Here is a 26,184-nt window from a genome sequence, read left to right on the forward strand (position 1 = left end):
CAATAGAAAAAAAAGGAAATAAAATAAATCAACTGGGAAAATGATAGTTTAAAGCAGTCTCATCCCACTCTCTGTATCACCATTCATCTATAAAATATAATCTAAAATATAAAGAAAAACATAGTTTTTCACATATTTAGAGCATTTACATCATATCCATTATATTATGTGAGATAGGTTTTTATTATGTGAGGTAGTTTAGGGTGTTATGAGTGGAGAAGAGAGAATACAATGATTTTTTTGTATATTTAAAAAACTACTATTCACCATATAATATTTTTTTAATATTTTTTGAATTAAATAATTCTAACTATCTCCTTTGGTTGTTGCTAGTTTCAACTAACAAAATAGTTGGTGACAATCCCACCTTTTAGCATGTTTGATTTCAATGATCCACGACTAACGGAAGCGTAACTCTACTAGTCTCATGTCGCCGGAAAAACGTTTTTTTTGCCGGAAAACTCCTTTTTCGCTGGAAAACTTAACCTAAACATAGTAAATTGGTAAAAAGACTAATTTACCTTGTATTTAACGGAAAAAATTTAACATTCATTAGTGAAAAGGATAAACCGTGCAAAGATCTTTGAACATAAAGGACGGCTTATGATATTTTTAAAGGTAAAAGGACAATCACTTAAAATTCAAGCAAATGTAAAGGAACAAGTTTCACTATCTGTCAAAAAAATATTATGTAGTTGAAATTGATAGAGAAAATATAGTGATTTTTAGTGTAATTTTATGTTTAGAGATAATGAAAGGAATGTGAATGCTCTAATAGTAACTTTATAGAGGGTAATTATTCAGCATTCAATATAATTATATAAGTGTATAAGAAAGAGAAAAAATTGTAAAATAAATAATTATAAGTAAGATATAAATAAAAAATAGAGAATGGAATGTAACATATTTAAAGATACTTTTAGGATATAAACATTTTAAAGAAAAATGACATTTTAAGTTAAAATATATAGAAAGAGATGAAAAATATAATATGAGTGATTTTTTGTAACCAATTGGATGGTACTAATTGTAAATATCTAAAAACCAATCTTTATTATATTTTATTAAAAAAAGTTGTCATATGCCAAGTTTTCTTAAATAACATATTAGCAGTTTATTTTTATCTAAAACCAATCTTTATATATTAAAAAAAAAGAGTTGTTATATGTGTAATTAATGCACTAAAACAACAATGACAAATTTGTAATTAACAAGAAGATAATAAATCAGTTAAGATTTTAATGAAAATGGTAGTTTGGTCTTTTGTGGTTAAGGTTTTTAAAGTCAAAATGAATTGTTAGTAACATTCAATTGATATTTATTACTAACTAGTGTTATACCTAGCGCGTTGCGCTGGGCAGGTTGGTAAAACCAGGGCGATATAAGTCCACACGTTGCTGGTCCCGAGCGTAGAGGCGGTAACTTGACGCAAATTCGGTCGGTTTCGATTAAGGCCGTTATGATACCAGAACTAAAAAAACAAAAATAAAACAAAACATATAAAATTTGAGGTGGATCAATTGAGTAGCGTCAGTTGGTAACACTCGGGCATTGGGAAGATCTGAGCATTGTCGATCCCGGAAGTTGAGGCGGTGACTCTATGCAAATTTGGCTGATTCCCATCACATTGGTTACGGTACCAAAATTAAAAACAAAATGCAGTGAGTCTACGCAAATTCGTTTGGTTTCCGTTATGTTTGTCACGATACCGTAACTAAAACAAAAAAACAAACAAAATTTAAGGACTAGTACGGTGCCACAAAGTGGCCATGAAGTGAGTCTATGCAAATTCGTTCGGTTTCTGTTATGTCTGTCACGGTACCAGAACTAAATCAAAAATAGAATACAAAAAGGACAAACAGAATTCAATGACCAATGGTTCAATACGGTGTCGCCAAGTGGTCCAATCGACACTTCGCGGCACCAAAGTTTGTAATTATTATATGTAATAATTATTTCAAAGTTACAATTCATAATGTATCGTATCAAATCATATCGTATTTAATTGATATTTTATCCTAATTAATTCAAAGATATGTATTGTATCATATTGTATCAAACCATATCATAATGTATCATAGAGTAATTAAATTGTATTGTATTATTTTACATTACAATATGTCATGTCATATTGTGTGTGTATATATTATCGAATCAAAATGTATCACAACGTATCATACATATATGGTGGGTTTTGGTAAGAATACATAGTTTTTAAGAAGCCTAGAATAAATCTGGGACTTTTGGATCAATACAGTTAATGGTTTTGATCTATAGTGTGCTAAACACCGTATAATGTTTTAATTTATGTGGCGTGTTTTTTGTAACATCTTGGATTTTTCAAATCCGTATTCGTATATGTTTAACCCGACCTGGGAACATTTTTTATTATTAATCAAAAATCAAATATTTATAAGACTTTAAGTTTTTCATGTTCACTTTATACCCTTTACAATTTTCATGTTGTTTATTTATTGTTTTAAGCATAAAAGGTTCAAATACTTAACCAATTCTCAAACTACAAGGGCCATATATGTCAAAAATCAAACTCCAACCCATCCAGCCCGGAGCGCTGCACGATGGCACCCCCATGCGGTGGCCACACGACGCCATGACCCGCCTGATCAGATTGTTTTGTTATTTTAGGTTCCTAGTTCGTTTTTAGCATTCAAATCACTTATTTTTTGCATAAATCGAGTGAATTAAGGTCCAAGAAAAGGATATTAACTAAAATACAAGTCCATACTCTTAACTTACTGATCAAGCACGAAATCTTTGGTTTATTTCATTGATTTTCTCATTAATTTCTTATTCGGTTATTTCAACGAGCAAACTAACTAAAATACAACGTTCCCTTTTTTCTCTCCGTACCAACGTTACACACCTGCAATCTCGCCGGCGGTGTCATTGGAACAGTTCCCAGCTCCGGGTAAGTACTCTCCTTTACTCCTCCCTTGTTTCCATCGCAGGTCTCCACAAGCCACCACCACGTCATCGTTTGAAAACAAGGTAGCAAGGCACCGTAAGACTGACGGCAGAACCAGGGGTAGTTGCTCCACCGGATACGACGACTGTTTCCAGCATCTTCACGGTGATATCACTCGCATTCGGCAACATGGGTAAATTCTGATGGCGCTTCGCTGCTCCGGTTAAACACAAAGAGTGCGATATAACCGCTACATCCCGTTTTCCAGCGTATACAACTACCGTCTCTCTCATTTTGGGAGGGCAAAACCAAGTCACTCTTATCCAAAAATTTTTGAAAATATTTATTATTATATACTAAATAATATTTTAAACAAAATAATTTGGTAGAATCAGGTATTTTGTAAGATAAACATTTGGTAATCTAAAATATTAACCTTGCACGTTTTTGACGAAATCCACCACTCATTTTCTTGGTCAACCCCTTAAGAAAAGCACACTCATTTTATACTAGATATTTTTATCTCATAATCACATAGATTATTACAATATATTTTTGTTTTCTAAAACAAAAGGTCATAATAATAAAGCCTAAATAACTTATTTTATTTTTCATTTTTTTAGTAACATATCTCCGTAGGTTCTTGTACTTTGCGGGCGACAACCGGGAGTGAGGTGTGAGTGTGAGCGTGCTTTTTTACCTATACTACGTGTACTTGTGTGCTTGCGTTTACAAACTTTCTGTGTACTTGTGTGTTTGGTTACAATCATTAACGGTAGGAGCTATGATTTGTCCTTGAGACCGTGTTCGAGAGGTGCAGGTAGGGTAGGAAATGGGAATGATAGGAGGTATACATTGCGTGTAGGTTCTTGGAATGTAGGCACCTTAAATGGTAAGTTGTTGGAGTTGGTAGATGTACTTAAAAAGCGTAGGGTACATATAGTGTGTCTTCAATAAACTAGGTGGAAAGGGCATAAAGGGGCCGAGTGAAATGGGTATAAGTTGTGGTATTCAGGGTCTAATGGGGCTAGGAATGGGGTGGGTTTTCTAGTGTCTAAAGAATTGCACTCAAATGTGGTAGAGGTCATAAGGCATAACGATAGGATTATGGTGCTTAGGCTAGTACTAGGGTTAGAAGTAGTTGTGGTGGTATGTGCTTATGCGCCACATATAGGACTAGGAGATCAAGAAAAGAAAGAGTTTTGGGATAGTTTAGATGCAGTTGTAGGGGCCATACCTAGGAATGAAACAATTTGTATAGGGGGTGATTTTAATGGACACATTGGGATTGAGAGGGATGGTTTTGATACCGTACATGGGGGGTTCGGTTTTGGTAATAGGAATGAGTCAAGCACACATCTTCTAGACTTCGCGATGGCTCACGACTTGGTATCATAAACTCGTTCTTTAAAAAGAGGGATTCACATCTGATTACGTTTAGCAGCGGGGGACGCAATACGCAGATAGACTATTTATTGATGAGGCAAGGAGATCGACGTCGGTGGAAGGACTGCAAAGTTATACCTTGGGAGACAGTAGTAACACAACACCGATTATTAGTGGCGGATATAGAGATGAGAAACAGGCTGCCCGGAAGGGAGAAGAAATGCACACCCAAGATTTGTTGGAGAAATTTAAAGGATGACAAGTCTCCTCTTTTCAAGAATAGAGTGCTCTTGCCGACACTAGTTGGACTACATGGGGATGCAAGCCAGATGTGGGAGGCTATGGCGACAAAGATTACTCAAGTAGCTAAGCAGGCACTCGGGGTCACAACGGGAATGATATGCGGACATAAGGAGTCATCGTGGTGGAATAAGGATGTGCAAGACAAGATAAAGGATAAGCAAGAGAGTTTTAAAGAGCTTATCAGGTCCACAGACGAAGCGAAGAGAGTGGGTTTGAGGAATGCTTATAGAAAGGCAAAGAAAGAAGCAAAAAAGGTGGTGGCGGAAGCAAAGAACACATCCTATAAACGGATGTATAAACGACTAGAAATAAAAGAGGGGGAGCATCATATGTTCAAAATTGCCAAAGCTAGGGAGCGTAAGAGGCAAGATTTCGAGGCTGTGAAGTTCATAAAGGGGGGGGGGATGGACGAGTGCTAGTCAAAGAGCAGGACATCAAGCTGAGATGGCAAACCTACTTCCACGGTCTTTTCAACAACGGGAGGGCCTACCATGGCGAAAACGAGAACACAATAGACACAAAGACAACAACGAAATATTTGCTACTGTCGGCGCATCACACAGGAGGAGGTGGGAGCTGCTTTAAGGAAGATGGGAAGGGCAAAGGCGATTGGCCCAGACAACATACCTATAGAAGCATGGAGATATTTGAGGAGAGGAAGGAGTCTTATGGTTAACTAATTTGTTTAATATTATTTTCAAAACTGGTAAGATGCCAGATCAATGGAGGAGTAGTGTTGTAGTCCCCATCTATAAGAACAAAGGAGATGCTCAATGTTGTGGAAACTATAGAGGAATTAAGTTGTAAGCCATACTATGAAACTATGGGAAAGAGTTATTGAGGCTAGAATTAGACGGGAAACTCAGGTTACGGTAAACCAGTTTGGATTCATGCCGGGGCGATCTACTACAGAGGCGATACATATACTAAGAAGATTGATGGAAAAGTATAGAGAGAAAAAACGAGATCTGCATATGGTGTTCATTGACCTAGAAAAGGCGTATGATAGTGTGCCACGTCAACTGCTTTGGGATAGCCTTGAGGGTAGAGGTGTACCCAGGAAATATGTAGACATAGTTCGGGATATGTATGCTAGGACTGAAACAATCGTTCGTTCGCCTATGGGGGATACTGCCTCCTTCCCGGTGGAGATAGGTCTCCATCAAGGTTCAGCGTTGAGCCCCTTTCTTTTTGCAGTAGTCCTAGACGAGCTGTCAAAGTCGATTCAAGAGATAATCCCGTGGTGCATGATCTTCGCAAACGATATTGTGCTAGTTTCCAAGAGTAAACAAGATAAAAATAGGAGGCTAGAGGAATGGCGAGTGGCTTTAGAGAGGAAGGGCCTAAAAATTAGTCGCTCAAAGACCGAGTATCTCCACTGTGACTTTAGTGGGCTAAATGGCAACGAGGAGATCCAAATCACCATCGAAGGCCAAGCGGTACCACAAACAACAAAGTTCAAGTATTTAGGGTCGTTTGTCCAGAGTGACGGGGGCATAGATAGTGACGTGAACAATCGCGTCCAGGTAGGTTGGTGTAGATGGAAAGTAGCTACAGGAGTTTTGTGTGACAGGAGATTCCCAAATAAATTAAAGGGGAAATTTTATAGGGTTGCCATTCTACCGGCAATGTTATATGGAACAGATTGTTGGGCCATTAAGAAGGCACACGTAAGCTAGAGGTAACAGAGATGAGAATGTTGAGATGGATGTTTGGGAATACAAGATCTGACCGAATAAGAAACGACGTTTTCCGGGAAAGATTAGGGGTAGCTAATATATCAGATAAGATAAAGGGAAGGGAGATTGAAGTGGTTTGGACACGTGAAGAGAAGACAAACGACAGATCCTGTTAGATGCGTAGAGAACATTACTATAGAAAGCAAGAGAGGTAAAGGTAGACCCAAATTAACTTGGGAGGAGACGATTAGGCACGATTTGATAAACCTGCATCTCTCAGAGGATATGGTTGACGATAGGACTTCTTGGAGACGTAGGATTAAGGTTAAGGACTTCTAAGGAGATGATATAGTTTTGTTTATAAATATGTCTTAGAGCCATAACCTTACCATCTTGGTATAATTTGTTTTCTGTTACCAGTATTGTTTATTTTTACTACTAATACTATTATTTATTATGATTATTTTACTTATCATTTTTTTTCTCGTTAGTACTAAATATTACACTTTTCAATAGTATATTTTATACTTTATTTACTATTCTACTTTTATGTTGGTTGTTTTGAAGCCGGGGGTCCCTTGGAAGCAGCCTCTCTATTCCCTAGGGATAGAGGTAAGGCCTGCCTACATCTCACCCTCCCCAGACTCTACTAAAATAGTTTTTGCTATATGTGGGATTTACTGGGTATGATTGTTGTTGTTGTTGTTGTTTTGCTTAGTCTATATAAACACATCATATAATATCTGCCATAAACTTTCATAAACCCTAATATATCATTCCCAGCCGTCACATGCTTCTGGTCATCATCAAACTCTTCGGTTTTTGCTTATTTGATTGAAGATACAAGCTTGAAGGTTGACTTTGCATACGTATGGACCTTTGACTCTTCGTTTCTCTTGATTCTTTCACTTTCCGGGTAAGTTGTAAACTAAGAAATCGTTCATACATACTCCCTAGTCAATAAAATTCAATCAATTTTGGTGGTTGAAGGGTGTTGGCTGGTCAATTCGTTTAAAATTCATTAAAGGGCCAAACAGTTAACAAGTTTGACTTTACGTTTTCTCATACTTCTAGTCGGATTCAATATTCGGTCTAGAAGACTTTTATTCTCGTAACGAAATTTTAAGGCTACTGACCAAAACTTGACTTCCGAGTCGCTGTTCGGATTCTGGTCAGTACCAACCCGCTTAAACGTTTAATTTGACATAACTGGAGTTCTAAACGTCCGTTTGGATTGATTCCAGCGGCAACGAGCTCGTTTTTACTTATATTACCATATCTCAAAGTTTCAGGTTTTGATTGTTTATATCGTTTGACGCGTAGTGGACGATTCGTTTATTCGTTAACTCGTTTATTCTTAATTGTATTCACTTGCCTTTATTCTAAGGTGAGTTTTATCATTCCCCTATTTTACTAAGTTTTCTAAATGTTTTGGGGACATATGCGTATTATTCGTATTTCATACTATATATACTAGTTTTAGAGCCCGTGTCACACACGGGATAATTGAAATTATAAAATTACAAGTAAAACAAATTATTACATAGCATAAATGAAAATATGTATTACATCTATGCTTGTATATATACTATGTGTACATAAATTGATTTTATTTATATCACAAAATGATTTTTTAAATAAACTTAATAAAAAAAATGTTTGTGCAAAAACATACCTAAGAATGCTTCTTTCTATTGTAGCAGTGGATATTCTTCAAGAACTAAGTTTTTCTGAGCTACATCATAAAAAAGATTTTGATAAGTTTCAGAGGGATTCTCGACTTTGTCATAACGACAACATAAAAAATAGCATGTTAACCCATTCAATTTTATGAATATTTTGTTTCATTTGAGCATAGTTTTGCATGACATGTTTCCCATACAACGTTCTGATCACCATTGAAGGAAAAATTAATGTTGGCATAAATATTTCAAATTTGATAAAAAGATAGAAGCATTGATAGGCATGGGGGTGGCATGTAGAAAACGTTCGCAATCTTTTCTTAAATTTTAATAGTTGAGGGAAAAATAGTCATCAATTTGCCAAATCTCGAACCTTTTGATTATTTCAAAAATTGCCCTTAAAAATAAACTTGAAACCCGAATCATGTTTAATATTCTAACGTTCATACTTTTGACATTTTAAAGTCAACACTTTGAACACACAACAAATTTGACGATAAATCTATTTTGCATTCTCAAACTTTTAAAAATATTCAAAAATTTCATTTTTGACCCGAAACAATTTTTGACCTAAATGTAGTTAACTTGTACCAAACAATCTATTTACCAACTTTTAACCCATAAAATCAAATTTAACTTCCACAAAAAACCCGAAACAATTTCATTTGAGAAACATGATTTTTTGTTGATTTTTGGAATTCACCAAGTATCTTGAAATATATAGTAAAATAATATGTTAATATTTATATTTATAAAAATATATTGATATTATATAAATATAGTGTAAAAGGAAAGTGAATAATTATTGATTTATTACATATATTATGGTATATTAGTTTTGGCAGGAAAAAAATTGTAAAAATTAACTAAAATATGACAAGTGTCCACATTTATTTTACTTTATTAGAATAGGTATATATATATTATCAAACAATAGCAAACGTGTGATTGTGTGTGACTTAATCAAATATACATGTTACATGCTTACTTGTGTTAATATTCATTCATTCGTATATTTCGGAGGGGTCCAACATATTCCCATGTATAGGGTGCTCATATTAATTACTAACGCCCGATTCGTGTCACACCTCAACCTAAGGCAAAAATGTCTGGATGTGATCCGATTGCTCACAGCTCGAAGATACTATCATAATATAAATGTGACAATATCTATTTAATTATTTTATTTCAAATGTACACACAATATTCAAATATAACAAAGCATTTAAATACATGAATATAAACTCAAATAATGATTATCTTGATTATATCCTAAGGTCTTGTCTACGTGTCCAAACTTCAATCTTCAATACAAGCAACCTGCATATGCGTATAAAATGTAGTTTGTCAACATAAAGTTGAGTGAGAATATCACCAGTTTTGACACAACAATATAAATAAGCATTACGTGATAAGTGCGGTAAATATAATCAAACCATAACAAGTATGTAGACCGTTGCCAAGTGAATCGGGCGTTGGTCAATAGCATGAGCACCCAATACATGGTAATACGTTGTACCTCTCCAATATACGAATGAATGAATAGTAATCACAATATACGAATGAATGAATATTAACACAATATACGAATGAATGAATATTAACACAAGTAAGCATATAGCACGTATATTTGATTAAGTCACTCACAATTACACGTATGCATTTGTTTGATTTGTATATATAGTATAAAATACGGATAGGTACGCATATGTCCCCAAAACATTGTGAAAATTGGTAAAATAGGGGAATGATAAACTCACCTTAGACTAATGGCAAATGAATATAGATACGAATAAGTGAGCTAACGAATAAGCGAGTCGTCCACTACACGTCACATGTTATAAACAAATCAAGCTATGAATCTGTGAGATATGATAATACAATTAAAAATGAACTCGTGGCCGCTGGAATCAATCCAAACGGATGTTTAGAACTCAAGTTATGTTTGTTTTAAGATTTAAGCGAGCTGGTACTGACCAGAATCCGAACAGCGAGTCGAAAGTCAGTTTTTGGTCAGTAGCCTTAAAAGTACTTTACGAGAATAAAAGTCTTCTGGACCGAACGTTGAATTCGACAAGAAGTATGAAAAATCGGATAGTCAAACTTGTTGACTATTTTGCCCTTTAACGAGTTTTAAGTGAATTGACCAGTCAACACCCTTCAACCACCGAAATTGATTGAAGATTATTGACTAGGGAAGGTATATGAATGATTTTACATTATAACTTACCCGGAAAGTGAAAGGATCAAGAGCTATAACGAGTCAAAGATCCGCACGCATGCAAAACAAGCTTGAATCTTCAACCAATAAGCAAAAACCGAGAGAATACAAGCTGGCCAGAGGGTATGACGACTGGAGGAGGCTCTTAGGGTTTATGGTAAAGTCTTATGGCAGATGAATGAGGCTTGTTTATATAAGAATAGCAAAGACGAACTAAATATGGGCTTTTTACTCGTTTAGGTAAGAATACATGACTTTTATGATAAAATCATTGAATATAATCATAAATATCCTCCCTTGATCATTAAGAAACGATCTAGGATTGTATTTTAGTTATATTAGGCTTTCTTGGTCCTTACTTTTCTCGATTACGCTTAATATAGACGATTTTATACCATAAACGAATTTAAGAAACGAGATTGCTTAAGATTCTGCCCAGGTTTCCCACCACGCTGCGCAGCCAGAAGGACCGCCGCCGCCGCGTGGCACTCCGGCATCCAGGGGGTCATGTATCACAAGTTGTCTCAAATAGTCCCTATAGTTTGATTTGTTGGTCATTTAGTGAACTATTTCCTATATAAATCATAAACATACATAATATAAAACATGAAGGGTCAAAAATGAACATAAGGGAATTTAGATACTTATAAAAGCAAATTCCTATTAAAGATTAGGATCCAAAAATGTTCGTACAATGTTAAAACAAAAGCAAATAAATAGTGAAAACCCGAAATGTTACAATTCGCTTGTTAACGGTCTAACTACTTGCTTATGGTTTGATTCATTTACCGCAATTTACTACGTTATGCTTATTTATATCATTGCAAAACCGGTGATAATCTCACTCAACTTTTTGTTGACAAACTCTTTATATTTTCTATGCATATGCAGGTTATCATGTGAATTGAGAATGAAGTTCGGATATTTAGACAAGACCATAGGATTTAATGAAGACAAACATAATTTAAATTTATTATATTTATGTAGTTGATTCGTTTTGCTATATTTGGATATTGTGTGTACATTTGAAATAAAATAATTAAATAGATATTGTCATTTATATTCATGATAGTATCTTCGAGCCGTGAACAATCATGCTCACGCCCCGGCATTTCCGCCTTAGGTTGGGGTGTGACATTTTTATTTTAAGGCTTCCTACTTTTCCTACTGAAGTATTAATTTTTATCTAAACCTTTCTCTAGGGTAGGGTTACGGTAAAAATACATAGTTTCCTAAAAAGCCTAGGAATAGATCTAGGCCTTTAGAGCATGGTAGTTGATGATTTAGATCTATTGTGTGCTAAAAACTATATAGTGTCCTATTTAAGAAGTATAGTATCATATTTACATAGAAGACTTTATTTTAAACCTTCCTACACACAAATATATATATATATATATATATATGTGTGTGTGTGTGTGTGTGAGTTTGCTAAATGTAAGTTGGTTTCTTAATCTCAAACAATGCATGGCCTCTTCACCCTTCTCATTTTATCATCTTCGACCATCTCTGTGACTCCTTTCTGCTATATTAACAAATGGGATATTTTTGTTATGAGCGCTATTACAGATAATATTGTTGCTCATGTCAAATAAGGAGATGATGATCTTGGTAATCATACAATTCCATTCAATGATGTCTATAAATGGTCATTTTGTGACAACATTTTTTGCCGCACTCTTTTCTACAGCTACTTTTGGTGGGTTTCAAAATTCCGATCTTTGAATTTGTTTGATAAAGATATTCAACGCTCATGTTATGTCAGTTATCGTGGTGATAATCAAAAATGTTATTGGTTGGTAAGACCAAATGGATTTTAGGTATCTGCTTTTAATGATACTTTCCAAATAACCGGCAGATTAGAAATGTTTGGCGTTAACATGTTTTGTATTCTATGGTAATGTATGAAACATGATATAACCTATAATAAAAGTCCATTTATATTATCATTCATGTTTTGTATGGGTTATCTAAAGATCAATGAATTATTTCACTGATATTAACATTTAAGTAAAATAAATGTTTGTAAATTGTAGGGGTATGGTACTAAACCCGGCTTACGACCTTAATTTATTATGTTTGGCTTGTTTTATTATATGGGCTAATACAATATTATTGGGCTGAGGGGGGTTTTGTGGAGGTAACCCTAACTGGGCTAGGCCCATTAGGGTACCATGATGGTGGCCATGAGGCTCCCTATATAAGGAGGTCTCCACCTCCTTATTAAGGGTTGGTTGTTCTCAATAAGAGCCACCACCATAACCATTTTTGTGTCTGTAAACAAGAGATCCTTGAGATTTCTTAGCAGTCACCTCCACACCCCCAAAAACCATTGCAGATCTTAAGCTACCGGAGAAGAAGATCGAGTCGTGGTTCGTTCATCTCGAAGACCGGGGAACATCGTCATGGATCAGGTCAGATTCATTTCATGCTTCTACAGTCTCGCAATACCAAAAAATTATTATATTTGAGTACAACTCCGTTTTCTATAAAGTTTATATCGGAGTGTAGGGGTATGGTACTAAACCCGGCTTACGACCTTAATTTATTATGTTTGGCTTGTTTTATTATATGGGCTAATACAATATTATTGGGCTGAAGGGGTTTTGTGGAGGTAACCCTAACTGGGCTAGGCCCATTAGGGTACCATGATGGTGGCCATGAGGCTCCCTATATAAGGAGGTCTCCACCTCCTTATTAAGGGTTGGTTGTTCTCAATAAGAGCCACCACCATAACCATTTTTGTGTCTGTAAACAAGAGATCCTTGAGATTTCTTAGCAGTCACCTCCACACCCCCAAAAACCATTGCAGATCTTAAGCTACCGGAGAAGAAGATCGAGTCGTGGTTCGTTCATCTCGAAGACCGGGGAACATCGTCATGGATCAGGTCAGATTCATTTCATGTTTCTACATTGGCGCCATCCGTGGGACGGCAACGAGCTACCCTTCGATTTTCGTCTCGGTTCTCGGATCTGTTCATCCATTATTCAGATCTGTTCATCCATTTTCTCCCAAGAAAAATCCAGATCTGGAAGTTTACAGAAAGATGCTTCAAGATTTGTTCTATTAAAGCTCAAAAAGATCCATAGATCTAAAAGATGCTTCCAGATCTGTGTTTCTGGAGTGACGCAGATCTGCGTTCACACGCAATGGGTGCCGGATCCAGATCTGATTTTTCAGTGTTCAATGCTGGAATAAGTTCTAGATCTATGGCCACAAAGCAAAAAATTGGGAGCAAAAAGGAATGCACAGAAGAATAACAGGCTGTGTACATCGGTGCTCCTCCATCACCACTAGAGCAACTAAAGTTAACAGTCAGAAAAACTCCGCCACCGCGGAAACCACCATGTGGGTTTTGCGCAAAAGACTGCCACCATGTGGGTTTTGCGCAGAAGACTGCCACCATGCATGCTCGCCAGCGGGTCACCATTCCGCCGACATGCGTGAGCGCCCGCGAAAACCACCGCGGAAACCACCATGTGGGTTTTGCGCAAAAGACTGCCACCGTGCATGTTCGCCAGCGGGTCACCATTCCGCCGCCATGCACGCGCGCCCGCGGATCCTCACTCCGCAGCCATACATGCGCGCCCGCGGAAACCACCATGTGAGTTCGAAAGACGACTCCATGCTCTTGGTTTTACGTAGATGACTCCAACGCCATGCATGTGCGCGCAACCCTCTACCATGCTTGTGCGCAACTCGCCGCCATGCATGCGTGCTCAACCCCGCCATGCATGCGCGCTCAACTCCCGCCATGCATGCGCGCTCAACTCCCCCCATGCATGCGCGCTCAACTCCCCGCCATGCATGCGCGCTCAACCCTCCGCCATGCATGCGCGCTCAACCCCGCCATGCATGCGCGCTCAACCCCGCCATGCATGCGCGCTCAACTCCCGCCTTGCATGCGCGCTCAACTCTCCCCCATGCATGCGCGCTCAACTCTCCCCCATGCATGCGCGCTCAACTCCCGCCATGCATGCGCGCTCAACTCTCCGCCATGCATGCGCGCTCAACCCCGCCATGCATGCACGCTCAACCCTTCGCCATGCATGCGCGCTCAACTCCCGCCATGCATGCGCGCTCAACTCTCCACCATGCATGCGCGCTCAACCCCGCCATGCATGCGCGCTCAACCCTTCGCCATGCATGCGCGCTCAACTCCGCCATGCATGCGAGCTCAACTCCCCGCCATGCATGCGCGCTCAACTCCCGCCATGCCACGCGCCAAACATAAAGGTTGGGAGCCTAATAATATCCCAAACGGCCACGCGCCGAACATAAAGGTCAGGAGCCTAATAATATCCCAAACGGCCACGCGCCGAACATAAAGGTCAGGAGCCTAATAATATCCCAAACGGCCACGCGCCGAACATAAAGGTCAGGAGCCTAATAATATCCCAAACGGCCACGCGCCGAACATAAAGGTCAGGAGCCTAATAATATCCCAAACGACCACGCGCCGAACATAAAGGTCAGAAGCCTAATAATATCCCAAACGGCCACGCGCCAAACATAAAGGTCGGGAGCCTAATAATATCCCAAACGGCAACGCGCCAAACATAAAGGTCGGGAGCCTAATAATATCCCAAATGGCCACGCGCCAAACATAAAGGTCGGGAGCCTAATAATATCCCACATGGCCACGCGCCAAACATAAAGGTCGGGAGCCTAATAATATCCCAAAAGGCCACGCGCCAGCGTAGGTTGGGCACACCTCATAATTTGCCCGAGGATGGGAACCTTGTAATACATCCACTTTTAGTTGATATGTTTTTGCAGGTTCGGCTACGAGTCGCACAAGCACCTATTATCTGGCCGTTTGTGCCTCCATTATTATTTCGAAGACAAGCCGGGATAGTCATCCTGCGTAGAAGAGGCCCTTGTGGGCCAGTCATTATCATCATATTATAGCTTATAAGCCGCAACTCGCGCATGCTTCATTATTTTATAGCTCGTAAGTCGCTTCGCGCGCAAGCTTCATTATTTTTATAGCTCGTAAGCTGCCTCGCGCGCAAGTTGCGTTACATTATTATCGAGATGCGCACTCTATCTTTTATCAGGCCCCGCGCCACTATTGTTATGATGCGTGCTATATCTTATTCATGCCAGTGCACCATTATTATCATAAGGATCACAACATGTCACCATCATGGAGAAAACCTCTCAAAACTCAAAGACAATAAAGACAAGGCCGAAGAAAGGGGGAAAAACCGTCTCATATCCTAACACACCTTATGAAGTCCAGAGCTCCACCTAAACGCTTGCACGCCTAGGAGCAACACTGGACTTGGGGGGCTTGTAGGGGTATGGTACTAAACCCGGCTTACGACCTTAATTTATTATGTTTGGCTTGTTTTATTATATGGGCTAATACAATATTATTGGGCTGAGGGGGTTTTGTGGAGGTAACCCTAACTGGGCTAGGCCCATTAGGGTACCATGATGGTGGCCATGAGGCTCCCTATATAAGGAGGTCTCCACCTCCTTATTAAGGGTTGGTTGTTCTCAATAAGAGCCACCACCATAACCATTTTTGTGTCTGTAAACAAGAGATCCTTGAGATTTCTTAGCAGTCACCTCCACACCCCCAAAAACCATTGCAGATCTTAAGCTACCGGAGAAGAAGATCGAGTCGTGGTTCGTTCATCTCGAAGACCGGGGAACATCGTCATGGATCAGGTCAGATTCATTTCATGTTTCTACATAAATGTTTCATGGTTATTTGATATTCTTCTTTTTTAAAGAACCGCATATGAGTGGAGTTTACTTCATCTACGTCAAATTCTTATCTATTTTATATATTATAACTAGTATTACCACCCTCGCGTTGCGGTGGGGGTGTAAAATCATGTATTTACACGTCCACTCCATTTGAAAGTATGACCACCGTCGCCACCGCCTTCAGTTACCATCCCATCACCCGCGACCAGTAACTTTCGCTAATTATTAAGAAAACCAAAAAAAAGTAGACCTAAAAGCATTGAACCGCACACACTTGTTGCATCGTGTTAACACACAAATATTAAACCAAAATGTAAAATATAGAATAAAAATAACCAAGTGAACTTCACATCTACGCGTTGCGACGGGATCGTTAAACGGGAGAAAATAGACATAAAAAACGTTGAACCACATGCACGCATTGTAACATGTTAACTCGTTAAATTTAGACCGAAACCTTAAACAAAAAAATTATAAAAGATGAAAAGTATATGAGATCAAAGTTGAAAGTGATAAAATGTTGAGGGTTAAAACTAAAAAATATTTGTGACACATGTGTAAACTATAAAAAGTGTTGGGCCAAAAGTAAAAATACAAAAAAATTAGGTAAAGTAAAGAATATCACTAAAGCATGATGTACAAGTGACGATGCACAAAATCTCCCATTATTGTGTGTGTGTGTGTATAAATGTGTTGCAAAGTGGACTTCTTAAAATTGAAGTAACACAAATTGTAATCCATAAGATATAACGCTTAATGCTTGTTTTTATGTGGTTAAGTGGCATATTTGTCTATGGACACATTTAAGTACTTAACACTATTTTTTTTTTAATTTTCAAACGTTTATTACACATATGTAAATTATCAACTGATGTGCGTGTGCTAATATATATTTTTAAGTATTAGTTTTAACATAAGTTTACCAAGGTTCTAAATTTATAAAATGATAATTACTTGAACTAAACACACACAATCGGACAGAGAACTCATTGCATATAGTATAGTTTATGTAAGAACCAACTATTGTCTAGATAAACGACTTCCCCTACTCAACCTTTATTGTTTTTTGACCGGTTTTAATATTAAGTTAGTTATAGTTAGTTTATTGATGAGGGAAACTTTGGTGAATGGCCCCTTCTGAGTTGGGAGGTGAGAAAAAAGATGTACAAGGGGCGACATAATGGCAATCAGATGAGTCACTAGCTGGCTCCCACAAATGCTAGAGTTCCCATCCGAATGTCTTCAGACTGCTGGCCAGTAGACCGGTATTCTTCTAATCAATTTGGACCTTTTTCAGGTTTCAGAGTTATGCAATTCTTTGGAAAGAGTGGAGTATTGCTGTGTAAGGCCCTGAAACCGGGCACCGTACTTAACGTTAGATTTACTCATAAACACAGTTCTAAATATCAGAGTTAACTAAAAGTTTTTATTGAATATTAAGTTTCAACCATTCATTACTGATGTGGTATAAATTATACATATTTTCATATAAATATTTCCAACACTTTTGAGTATCTTTGGGGTTGTTTTCATCATTTTTACTCGTCTTCTGTTCATATTTGGATTTTAATATTGAAGAGACAATGCGTTAAAACGAGTAAAAAGTATTCATCAATTTATTTTATGGGGTACATATTATATTTGGTGAATGGCATAGGCACTTTATTAAATGCAATGAATATGTTGTTTCTAATTTGGTTATATAATTTAAATATTAAGAGTTAACAATAAAATTGTTAAACTAATTGAATTTATTGCAATATGAGCACCATATTAATTTTCGTTGGGCTTCAAACCGTTTTGGACTAAGCAGCCCACAAACAAGGCATTGGAAATATATAATAATATATAACATTCACATACAATATATCCTGCTAATTAAGGCAAGCATATTAACTTTCTTACTTACGAGTGTACGCAGAGTCTCAAAATGTTCAGAAAGAAATGGCTAGAAACTCATTTGGATCCTGAAGCGTTCTGAGTTAACAGTAATTTCTTTCTTTAGCTGAACACGACTAATTGTTTAACATACACATGCGTTAATTAACCACATAACTAACTAACATAACTAACTGTCCTAACAGGGTTGCTTTAATTAACAAGATTAGCTACACTATCATAACCAAGTTAACGAAGTTAACTAAATTAATTTAGGTAACGGACCATGCTAATTAAAGCTAACTTTAATAACTTGCTAACCGGGGTTAATTATATTAACTATACTTATTAGACTTAATGGAGTTAAACGAAGTTAACTTTATTAAGTCAGTTAACGGATTTAACTGATTTCCACTAATTGAACTAATAGAACTGACGAACTAGGTTATTTTGACGGACCGATATAAATTTTAACCAAATACGGAATTGTATTCAAAATAAATTATTTTTTTGATATCACAAATGACTTTCGAATTTGCTTTGATATGTCAGATTGTAAATATACATGTACAAATATTTTGCCGCATCACATAGGCCCAATTTTAAGGATACTCTTTTCTCAACATTTCGATTATGTCTATCTTTTTGCACAACATTCAGATATAAATTTTAATTAAAAACAAAGGTATATTAAAATATATTTTTTTAGTATTGTAAACGCAAGGCCGTTTTTTTTTGGGAGGGGGTGGAGGTTGGGGGGCCGTCCCTGGCCCAATCATCCCGGTAGGCCTATATGTATATGTTTTTTTGGAAAAAAAAGTTATGTATTTTTAATGTTAAACACAATTACCAAATTCATTTAAGCCAATTTTTATAAACAAATGTTACTTAACCCAAATCATAACCAATAAGTCTATTTAAAAATTTAATTGTTTGAGCCCAACAAAAAAAAACTCTTTTTACCGAAGGCCCAATTGTTTTCTCCTCTTCGCCCCAAACAATTTTAACGATTTTTTAAGACGGTCCTACATAAGCAACTTCTACACATGCTTTGATTGGTCAGGTTATAGATATACATGCACAAAATTTCTATCGCATTGCTCCGCCCAACGTCAATTATATTAAAAAAGAATTTCTACACTCCGATATAAACTTTATAGAAAACGGAGTTGTACTCAAATATAATAATGTTTTGGTATTGCGAGACTTTTGCATATTCTTTGATAAGTCAAATTGTACATATCATATGTATAAAATTCCTGATAATTGTGATCTAGAGAAGAAACTTTTAGCTCTCTTGAATCATTTGGTTAAGATCCAAAGACCATTGTGTCTCTTTCTATCCCCTGAATCATGATCAGCCCCAATATTTGTCCATTTGACTACTCTATGATGAGCACACTAATCAAATCAGACAACCATAAAATAAAATGGTTCATGAGCTAGAATACGTTCCAATTTTCATTTAGACCCCTTCATATATGCATACATGTTGTGCAAGATGAAAGACGTGAGCAGACCTTAACCGTTTAACAAAGATTAACCAGTAACTGAACCGCCATCCAAACAATTTAACCAACAGTTATGGTTAAGGTGATTTGATTAACGAATTAATCGGTTATGGTATGGTTAAGGTTGTTTCATAACTGAACCGAACCGAAAAAAATTAGGCATGCTTACATCGAGATGAGCATGTATGTATGTATGGATTGAGTATTTGTGTCAATGTTGTAACAAAAACCTTGAGAATATGTATATATATTAACATTCAATCATTCATCCATTCAATTTTCATTTGATGTAATGTGTATTTACTTCAGATTTTTGTTAAAATTTGTTTTTGTTAAAGATGTATTTTATATCAAATATACTCCTAATATAAATATATCCTTTAATACGATTAACCAAAACTGAAGTTCGGCTATGATTATTGTTAAAGATATCCCATAACCGAAGCTTGCGGTTATGGCTATGGTTAAGAGTAATAACCGAACTGGACCACAACTTGCAACCCCCTAGAATGACTACCCTATTCTCTTATTATCGTTGAACATAAAATCTACAACAAAAAACTAAATGTAATTCAAAGGTCACACTTACTAGCATATATATTTGATAAATTAAGTAAAAAGGGGAAGCTGAATAACACATCTTGATTTACATTTCAATTCCAACTATAAGAACATGCCTCCTCATTAAACTCAATGACTTTGTTGTTTTGAGAATCGATTTTCAAAATACAGAAGATTCGACGATGATGGATCGTCTTCACCAACGAACCCACCAAGTAGGCTTGTGAACGAACCACAAACTCTAACTTCAATAGAAGGCTACCATTGTTGCTTGACATAACAAAGCCCTCACCAACTCCATAAAGCGGAACCTTTCGACCTTCCACGTTTACTGATATTTTCCTGCCGCTTTTCTTTGGTTGATAATAGTTCATAAACTGATAAAAATACAAAAAAAGAAGTAAATGTATATAACTTTGCTGAAATTTTCTTAAATTAAAAGATTTTGAATTTACAAAAATAATTTAAATTACCTGACCACTTCCAACTATGATTTGTGAATAGAAAAGATTTAGCGATGTAGATGAAACATGAATGCCGAAAAATGTAGCCGGATTATGAATGTTCATCTTCACCGAACAATTTATCGTCAAAAATTTGGTTGGAACTCCTGTATTATCCGATCCTTCTCCATAATAAAAATTGTTCAATTTCCAATTCTGTAACACAAGATATCAGTTCATAATGACATATAGGTAATTTCAGTATCAACTACTTTTAATACAATAATTAATGCATGCCTTAACCATACTTAGCATTTAATTATAGCATTAATAGATAAAAATAACTTAAATGCGATAATTTAATTGGGGCATTTATTAGGTTGAATAGCATAAAAAATTCGGTCATCACGCGATGTGGAGAAGAGTAGTGTTGTCTATTCACGGGTCCTCGCGCTGTTGGGGGCTTGCTCCGGTTAATAATGGGGTTCCCGGGGTTTGGAAGAATTGTGTCATGTTTTGGAACAAATTTAAGGTTGATGGTGTGGGTTTTAATAGAGTGATCCGGGCCACAGTTGGGAATGGTCGCCAAGTTCGGTTTTGGATGGATTTGTGGTTGGGTTCGGCGCCGATTATGGACAAGTATCCGTCCTTATATGCGGTGGAAAAACATAAAAATGTCTTGTTAGCAGATCGGTTGGTGGTCACTGGATCTTCTCGTCGCATTGTGTGGGATTGGCTTAGAGCTCCTTGCTCCCAACAGGAGGTGATCGAGAAGAAAGAGTTGGAAGATCTCCTTTAAGGGGTGGTGATGGTTGACCGTGAAGATTCATGGTCTTGGGCGGTTGGTAGCTGCAAAGAGTTCGAGGTTTCGTCGATTAAAAGATGGATGGTGCGGTCCGTTGTGGATGCTGGGAGTTTCGGTTTCCAATGGAGCGATTGGGTCCCGAAAAAATGTAATATTTTTATGTGGAGGGCCGTTCTGGATAGTCTTCCAACCAAGGAGACTTTAGCTAGACGTCATTTGCATTGTGATGATCATAGTTGCGCTTTATGTGAGAGTAATGAGGAATCGCTCGAGCACTTGTTAACCGGGTGTTTCATTTCTATGGCCGTTTGGAATGCGATTGGTTCATGGTGCAACATCCCTAGATCTTTTGTTTTTCATGTCAATGATTTGGTGGAAGTGCATAAGGTTTGTGGTGCGACGGGGAACAAGAGATTGATTATTCATGGAATTGTCATAATTACTTGTTGGAGGATTTGGCGGGCTAGGAATGAAAAGATTTTTTCGGGTAAGAACACTAAGGTGGTAGAAATGGTTGCGGATATAAAATCTTTGGGTTTTCTTTGGTACAAAAATAGATCTAAGATAGGGGTAGTGGATTGGAAAAGATGATGTTTATTTGATGTAACGTGATTGTTGTTTTTGGCTTTTGGATTTCAGCGTCTTTCTCCGTCTTGGTGATAGTCGTTGGTTGTGTTTGTTTTTAATGAAAGTCAATTTTCAAAAAAAAAAATAATAAGTTGAAAGATAGAAGTTAATTTAATACTTAAGGATCAAACAGGAATGTCAAAAGTAAATCTAAAATATTAAAGAGTATGTTACATAATAAATTTAACTACAAAAATCCAAAATATTAAATTAAATATAACTAATAAATTATAATAATAAATAGTAGTTAAAAAATTACTTTTAACAGTACGTAGTGAGACACTAATATATAACAATATAATTATAATATTATGAAATAAGTATAGCTATTAATTTAAAAGAAAAGCTAAATAATACATGTAAATTCACAAATAAAAAATATTAAAATATAATAAAGATCAAATCGAAATATTAAATATTAACTTGTATCTTGCAATACTATATAAAAATATTATATTAAATATTTAATTATAAAAATTATATGGAAAATTAATCAAGTATCAAACACCAAACATAAATATAACATCTTATGGTGGCATCCGGTTTTCGTCCCACCGTGTGTTACGACAAAGAGTTCTGCTCTTGTGATGGCACAACGGCTGTCAAGTGACAGTCGGCAATAAGGTTACCCAGGGGAACGCCCAAGCCAAACTCTGAAGCTAACGTGGGCCAGGTTAAGACAACATAGTCTGACCAGAATGGGGCATCGGAGCTTTCCAAATTTGGAGAGTGCGGTAGCCTAAATATAAGAAAGTCGCCGTTCTAATATATATATATATATAGTATCTTAAACATTAAATTAAAATATGCTTATTTTGGATTCCAAATCCTTCACATGAAAAGTATGTATAATTTTTTTTAGATTCAATATTTTTTTATTTAATACAATTCCAAAAAACTTCAATTACAATATTAAGGTGGGTAAGTAATTTTGAATGACAAAACCGATAAAAATATAAAATCTCCACTCAAAAGTTCACATACTTTATAATCATTTCATTACCAACAAATTACATGTGATATTAACATACTTCAATTTTAAATTAAAAACTTTTTAACTAAACTTTTCTGTTTATTTTGCTTTAACTGTCATACGCATCACATAATTATCTCTTTGTTTTTTATTAAAAAAACAAAACTAAAAATAAATACATGGTAATTTTTGTTCTTAAAACTATACTACTAAAAGAAAAAATTAACAAAATAGGGTTTTTAATTACTTACCTTCATTTGAACCTGAAATTTGTAATGTCTACTGACTCCCCAAATGATAACACAAACAGTAATAAAAACCATCACAAATCCCATAACAAGCATCACAACCCGACACTGTCTCGTAACTTGTCGATCATCATAATTATAATCATCATCGTACCCATAACCCTCAACATCCTCCTCATCAATCACACTAAACAAAGGTGGCCACCTTTTCTTCTTATTCTTAATATTATTATTATTATTATTATTCAAAAACTCATGTTCATGATGATCATGATGTTTTCCTATCATCGAAAACCGATACGGCCCCGAAACACGACTCTCCGAGGACATCCGTGAGTGTGATGGATGCGTCGGAGACTCGACCGGGGTCGTGTGACTATTGGTTGATGATTTGTCATCATGAGAGTCACGTGAGGGGCTTTGAACAATGTAAGGAGATGCTGAGGATATTGAGGTTGAGTCGATTTCTGATTGCATTGCTGGATTGAAGGAATAATAATAATAATAATAATAATAATAATAATAATAATAATAATAATAATAATAATAATAATATTGGATTAGAAGTTTTAAGAATAAGGAACGATAACGGTGGAAATGGAAAGAGACCGTTTCATGTGAAGAGTAAATGGGGATTTTGGAACCTTAAACAAAACCTTATTCTTATAGACAAGTCGTGTGTTTGTGTCAGAAGTGAGTGATGATAATTTCGGCTGGTGTGTTAAGTAGTAGTGGGCCCAGGTCCATGGCCCATGGATAATGTTTAGGTTATTTTGAGATATTTATGCAAAAGTTTATAGGATTAAATTGCGTTTTTTTACAAATTTTTTTATTTAAATTTTTTTTCTTTTGCTATTTTTTTGCTAAAATTTAAACGGGTTAAAGTAAAAAAAAATCTTTGTGTGCATTTCATTTGGATTGTATCTATATCTATGTGTTTTAACCGGTGTGTAGGTTGGTAAAACCTATGCGGTGATAAGTTGTCGGTCCCTGATGTTGAGAAGGTAAGTCGATGCAAATTTGGTCGTTTCGGTTACGTGCGTTATGATACTGCAACTAAAAACCAAAAAGAAAACAAAAAAAAAATATAAAAATTAAGGTGGACAAATGGGGTGGTGTCGGTAAGTAAAACTCGGGTGTCAGGAAGACCTGGGTGTTGTCGATCTCAAGCATCGAGGCGTTGAGCCTATGTAAAACAAAAAACAAAAACAAAGACAAAAACAAAATTGGCAGTCGATTAGTTTTCGTGACGGTACCTGGAGTAAAATAAAATGTCGTGAACACATATAGTGTCGCCTAGTGGCCCGATGGGCACTTAACAGTACAAAAACTCTTAAATGCTATATATAATAGGAAAATTGGTTTTAAATAATCCTAACTATCACCTATTGGCAAATAACATGCCCAACTTTGCACTTGGCTGGTGGCGGTCCTAACTAAAGGGGTATTTGTTTTTAACAGGCCACGACTAACGGATGTTAACCCCGTTAGTGATTTGCTGACGTTGACCTTCTTCTCCGGCCGGAAACCTGCAACTCGCCTCCATTCTCCCTAATATCATTACACCGTCTCTCTCTATCTTTCCCCTCATACGAAACCAAACCGACGTGTCGCCGTTGTTGTCTCCGGCGAAGTCCACCCTCGTCAATCGTGCGTCATTCGAGGTAATTGACACTTCATTCGACTCGTTTTAACCCCCTTAACAAAAGCCCTATGATTATTTTGTAGATTGTGTAACATTGATTTCGAATTTTTGAAAATAAGATCGGGTTTGGTATCTAGGGATTGGCCATGGAAGAAGATGTAATGTACTTCATTTTCAAATTTCCAATGTGTTTTGAAGAGGGAGGGAGACGGTGTGATGATATTAGGGAGAATGGAGGCGAGTTGCAGGTTTCCGGACGGAGAAGAAGGTCAACGTCAGCAAATCACTAACGGGATTAACATCCGTTAGTCGCGGCCCGTTAAAAACAAATACCCCTTTAGTTATGACCGCCACTAGCCAAGAGCAAAGTTAGGCCTATTATTTACCAATATGTGATAGTTGGGATTATTTAAAACCAATTTTCCTATATAATAACAATAATTTCCTGATAAAAAATCTCGTGTTACACTTTCTTGTCGCTCCCCCTCCGTATTAAACTATCATATTGTTTCAATTCTAAATTGTGAGCTCTCATTCATCTGACCCCGTTTAGACCCATTTAGGTTATAAATCTTGTGGAACATGGGTTTCATCAAACCTGAATAACCTTTAAACGTGTTATAGCGTACATCTCATTTATTTGTCAGACCTTTAATTATCATATAATAATTTTCGCGGGTCATGGGTCTCATCAAACCCGGATAGTCTTTAAACAAGTTATAATATTTCATTTATTTGTGAAAAACCTAATTTAATTTTTCTTCTCTGCATATTCTTCGTCATTGGTCTATCCTCTTGATCACGGGTAACTTCCGATTACCACCCGCCATCGTCAATCTCATCTCATGCATGAAATACCATCGTCACCTACATCAACCCCCCCTTCTTTGTTGGTTTCTCCTTAATCGCCGAATGGACACGTATTAATCGACCACAGGTTCAGATCTGGTCGCCCCTATACCTTCGCTTCTATTTATGAAACGCTATCCATGTCAACCCATTTTTATCTTCATCACTCATTCCACCATCACCACACTAACCTTGATTCCAGGCCTAGAACGGTTGTTACTGATGGCAAATTACTAACATACTATATTACTAGGATAGAGCCCGTGTGATACACGGGTTGTTAAAAAGTAAAATAAAAAGGTTAAATTTAATAAAATATATATTAACATATCTTATGGATTCATAAGATATAAATAATTTACTAAAATACATAGATTAGTAAGAATAATTTGTATTTGTATTTTAAAAGTAATAAAATGGAAGATTGTGATTTATACCAATTAAGAAAAAGAGAAAGTCAATATCAGTTAATCCTAGTTGAGTTGATAAGCATAAACATTTTAAAATTAATGTATTGAGTTCAATTCCCACCAACAACATATTTTTCATTTTATCATTCATGAACGAAAAATAAAAATGGAAACTTGTACACTTAGAGCCTATGTGGAGGGTCTAATTGAATGACAAGTGAAAAAATTGTGTTGCTTTAATATATAGATGGATTTATAAGATATAGATAATTTACTAAAATACATAGATTAGTAAGAATAATTTGTATTTGCATT

The 26,184-nt window shown here is 36.4% G+C and overlaps 2 protein-coding genes across 2 annotated transcripts; one reads left to right on the forward strand and one right to left on the reverse strand.

Moving 5' to 3' along the window:
• The first annotated feature begins 4,500 nt into the window (after window positions 1–4,500).
• LOC143573587 (uncharacterized) lies at window positions 4,501–5,034 on the forward strand. Its single transcript, XM_077058426.1, has one exon. The coding sequence runs from the start codon at window positions 4,501–4,503 to the stop codon at window positions 5,032–5,034; it is 534 nt and encodes a 177-aa protein (XP_076914541.1).
• A 16,828-nt stretch (window positions 5,035–21,862) lies between these two features.
• On the reverse strand, window positions 21,863–23,442 carry LOC143573589 (uncharacterized). Its single transcript, XM_077058427.1, has 2 exons — window positions 22,969–23,442; window positions 21,863–21,931 (listed from the first exon to the last, which is right to left on the reverse strand). The coding sequence occupies exons 1-2, from the start codon at window positions 23,440–23,442 to the stop codon at window positions 21,863–21,865; spliced, it is 543 nt and encodes a 180-aa protein (XP_076914542.1).
• Window positions 23,443–26,184: the final 2,742 nt, after the last annotated feature.

The sequence above is a fragment of the Bidens hawaiensis genome, unplaced genomic scaffold (genome assembly GCF_021521415.1).
Source record: "Bidens hawaiensis isolate Kalapana, Puna unplaced genomic scaffold, B.hawaiensis_p1.1 tig00026588_1, whole genome shotgun sequence".
NCBI lineage: Eukaryota > Viridiplantae > Streptophyta > Magnoliopsida > Asterales > Asteraceae > Bidens > Bidens hawaiensis.

Excerpts from the sequence above, each read along its gene's own strand:
- LOC143573587 (XM_077058426.1), top strand. The coding sequence starts at position 4,501 with ATGAGAAACAGGCTGCCCGGAAGGGAGAAGAAATGCACACCCAAGATT.
- LOC143573589 (XM_077058427.1), bottom strand. The coding sequence starts at position 23,442 with ATGCAATCAGAAATCGACTCAACCTCAATATCCTCAGCATCTCCTTAC. Across the intron at positions 21,932-22,968 it reads AATTTCAGGTTCAAATGAAG|TTAAATTTATTATGTAACAT; the intron begins GTAAGTAATTAA and ends GGATTTTTGTAG.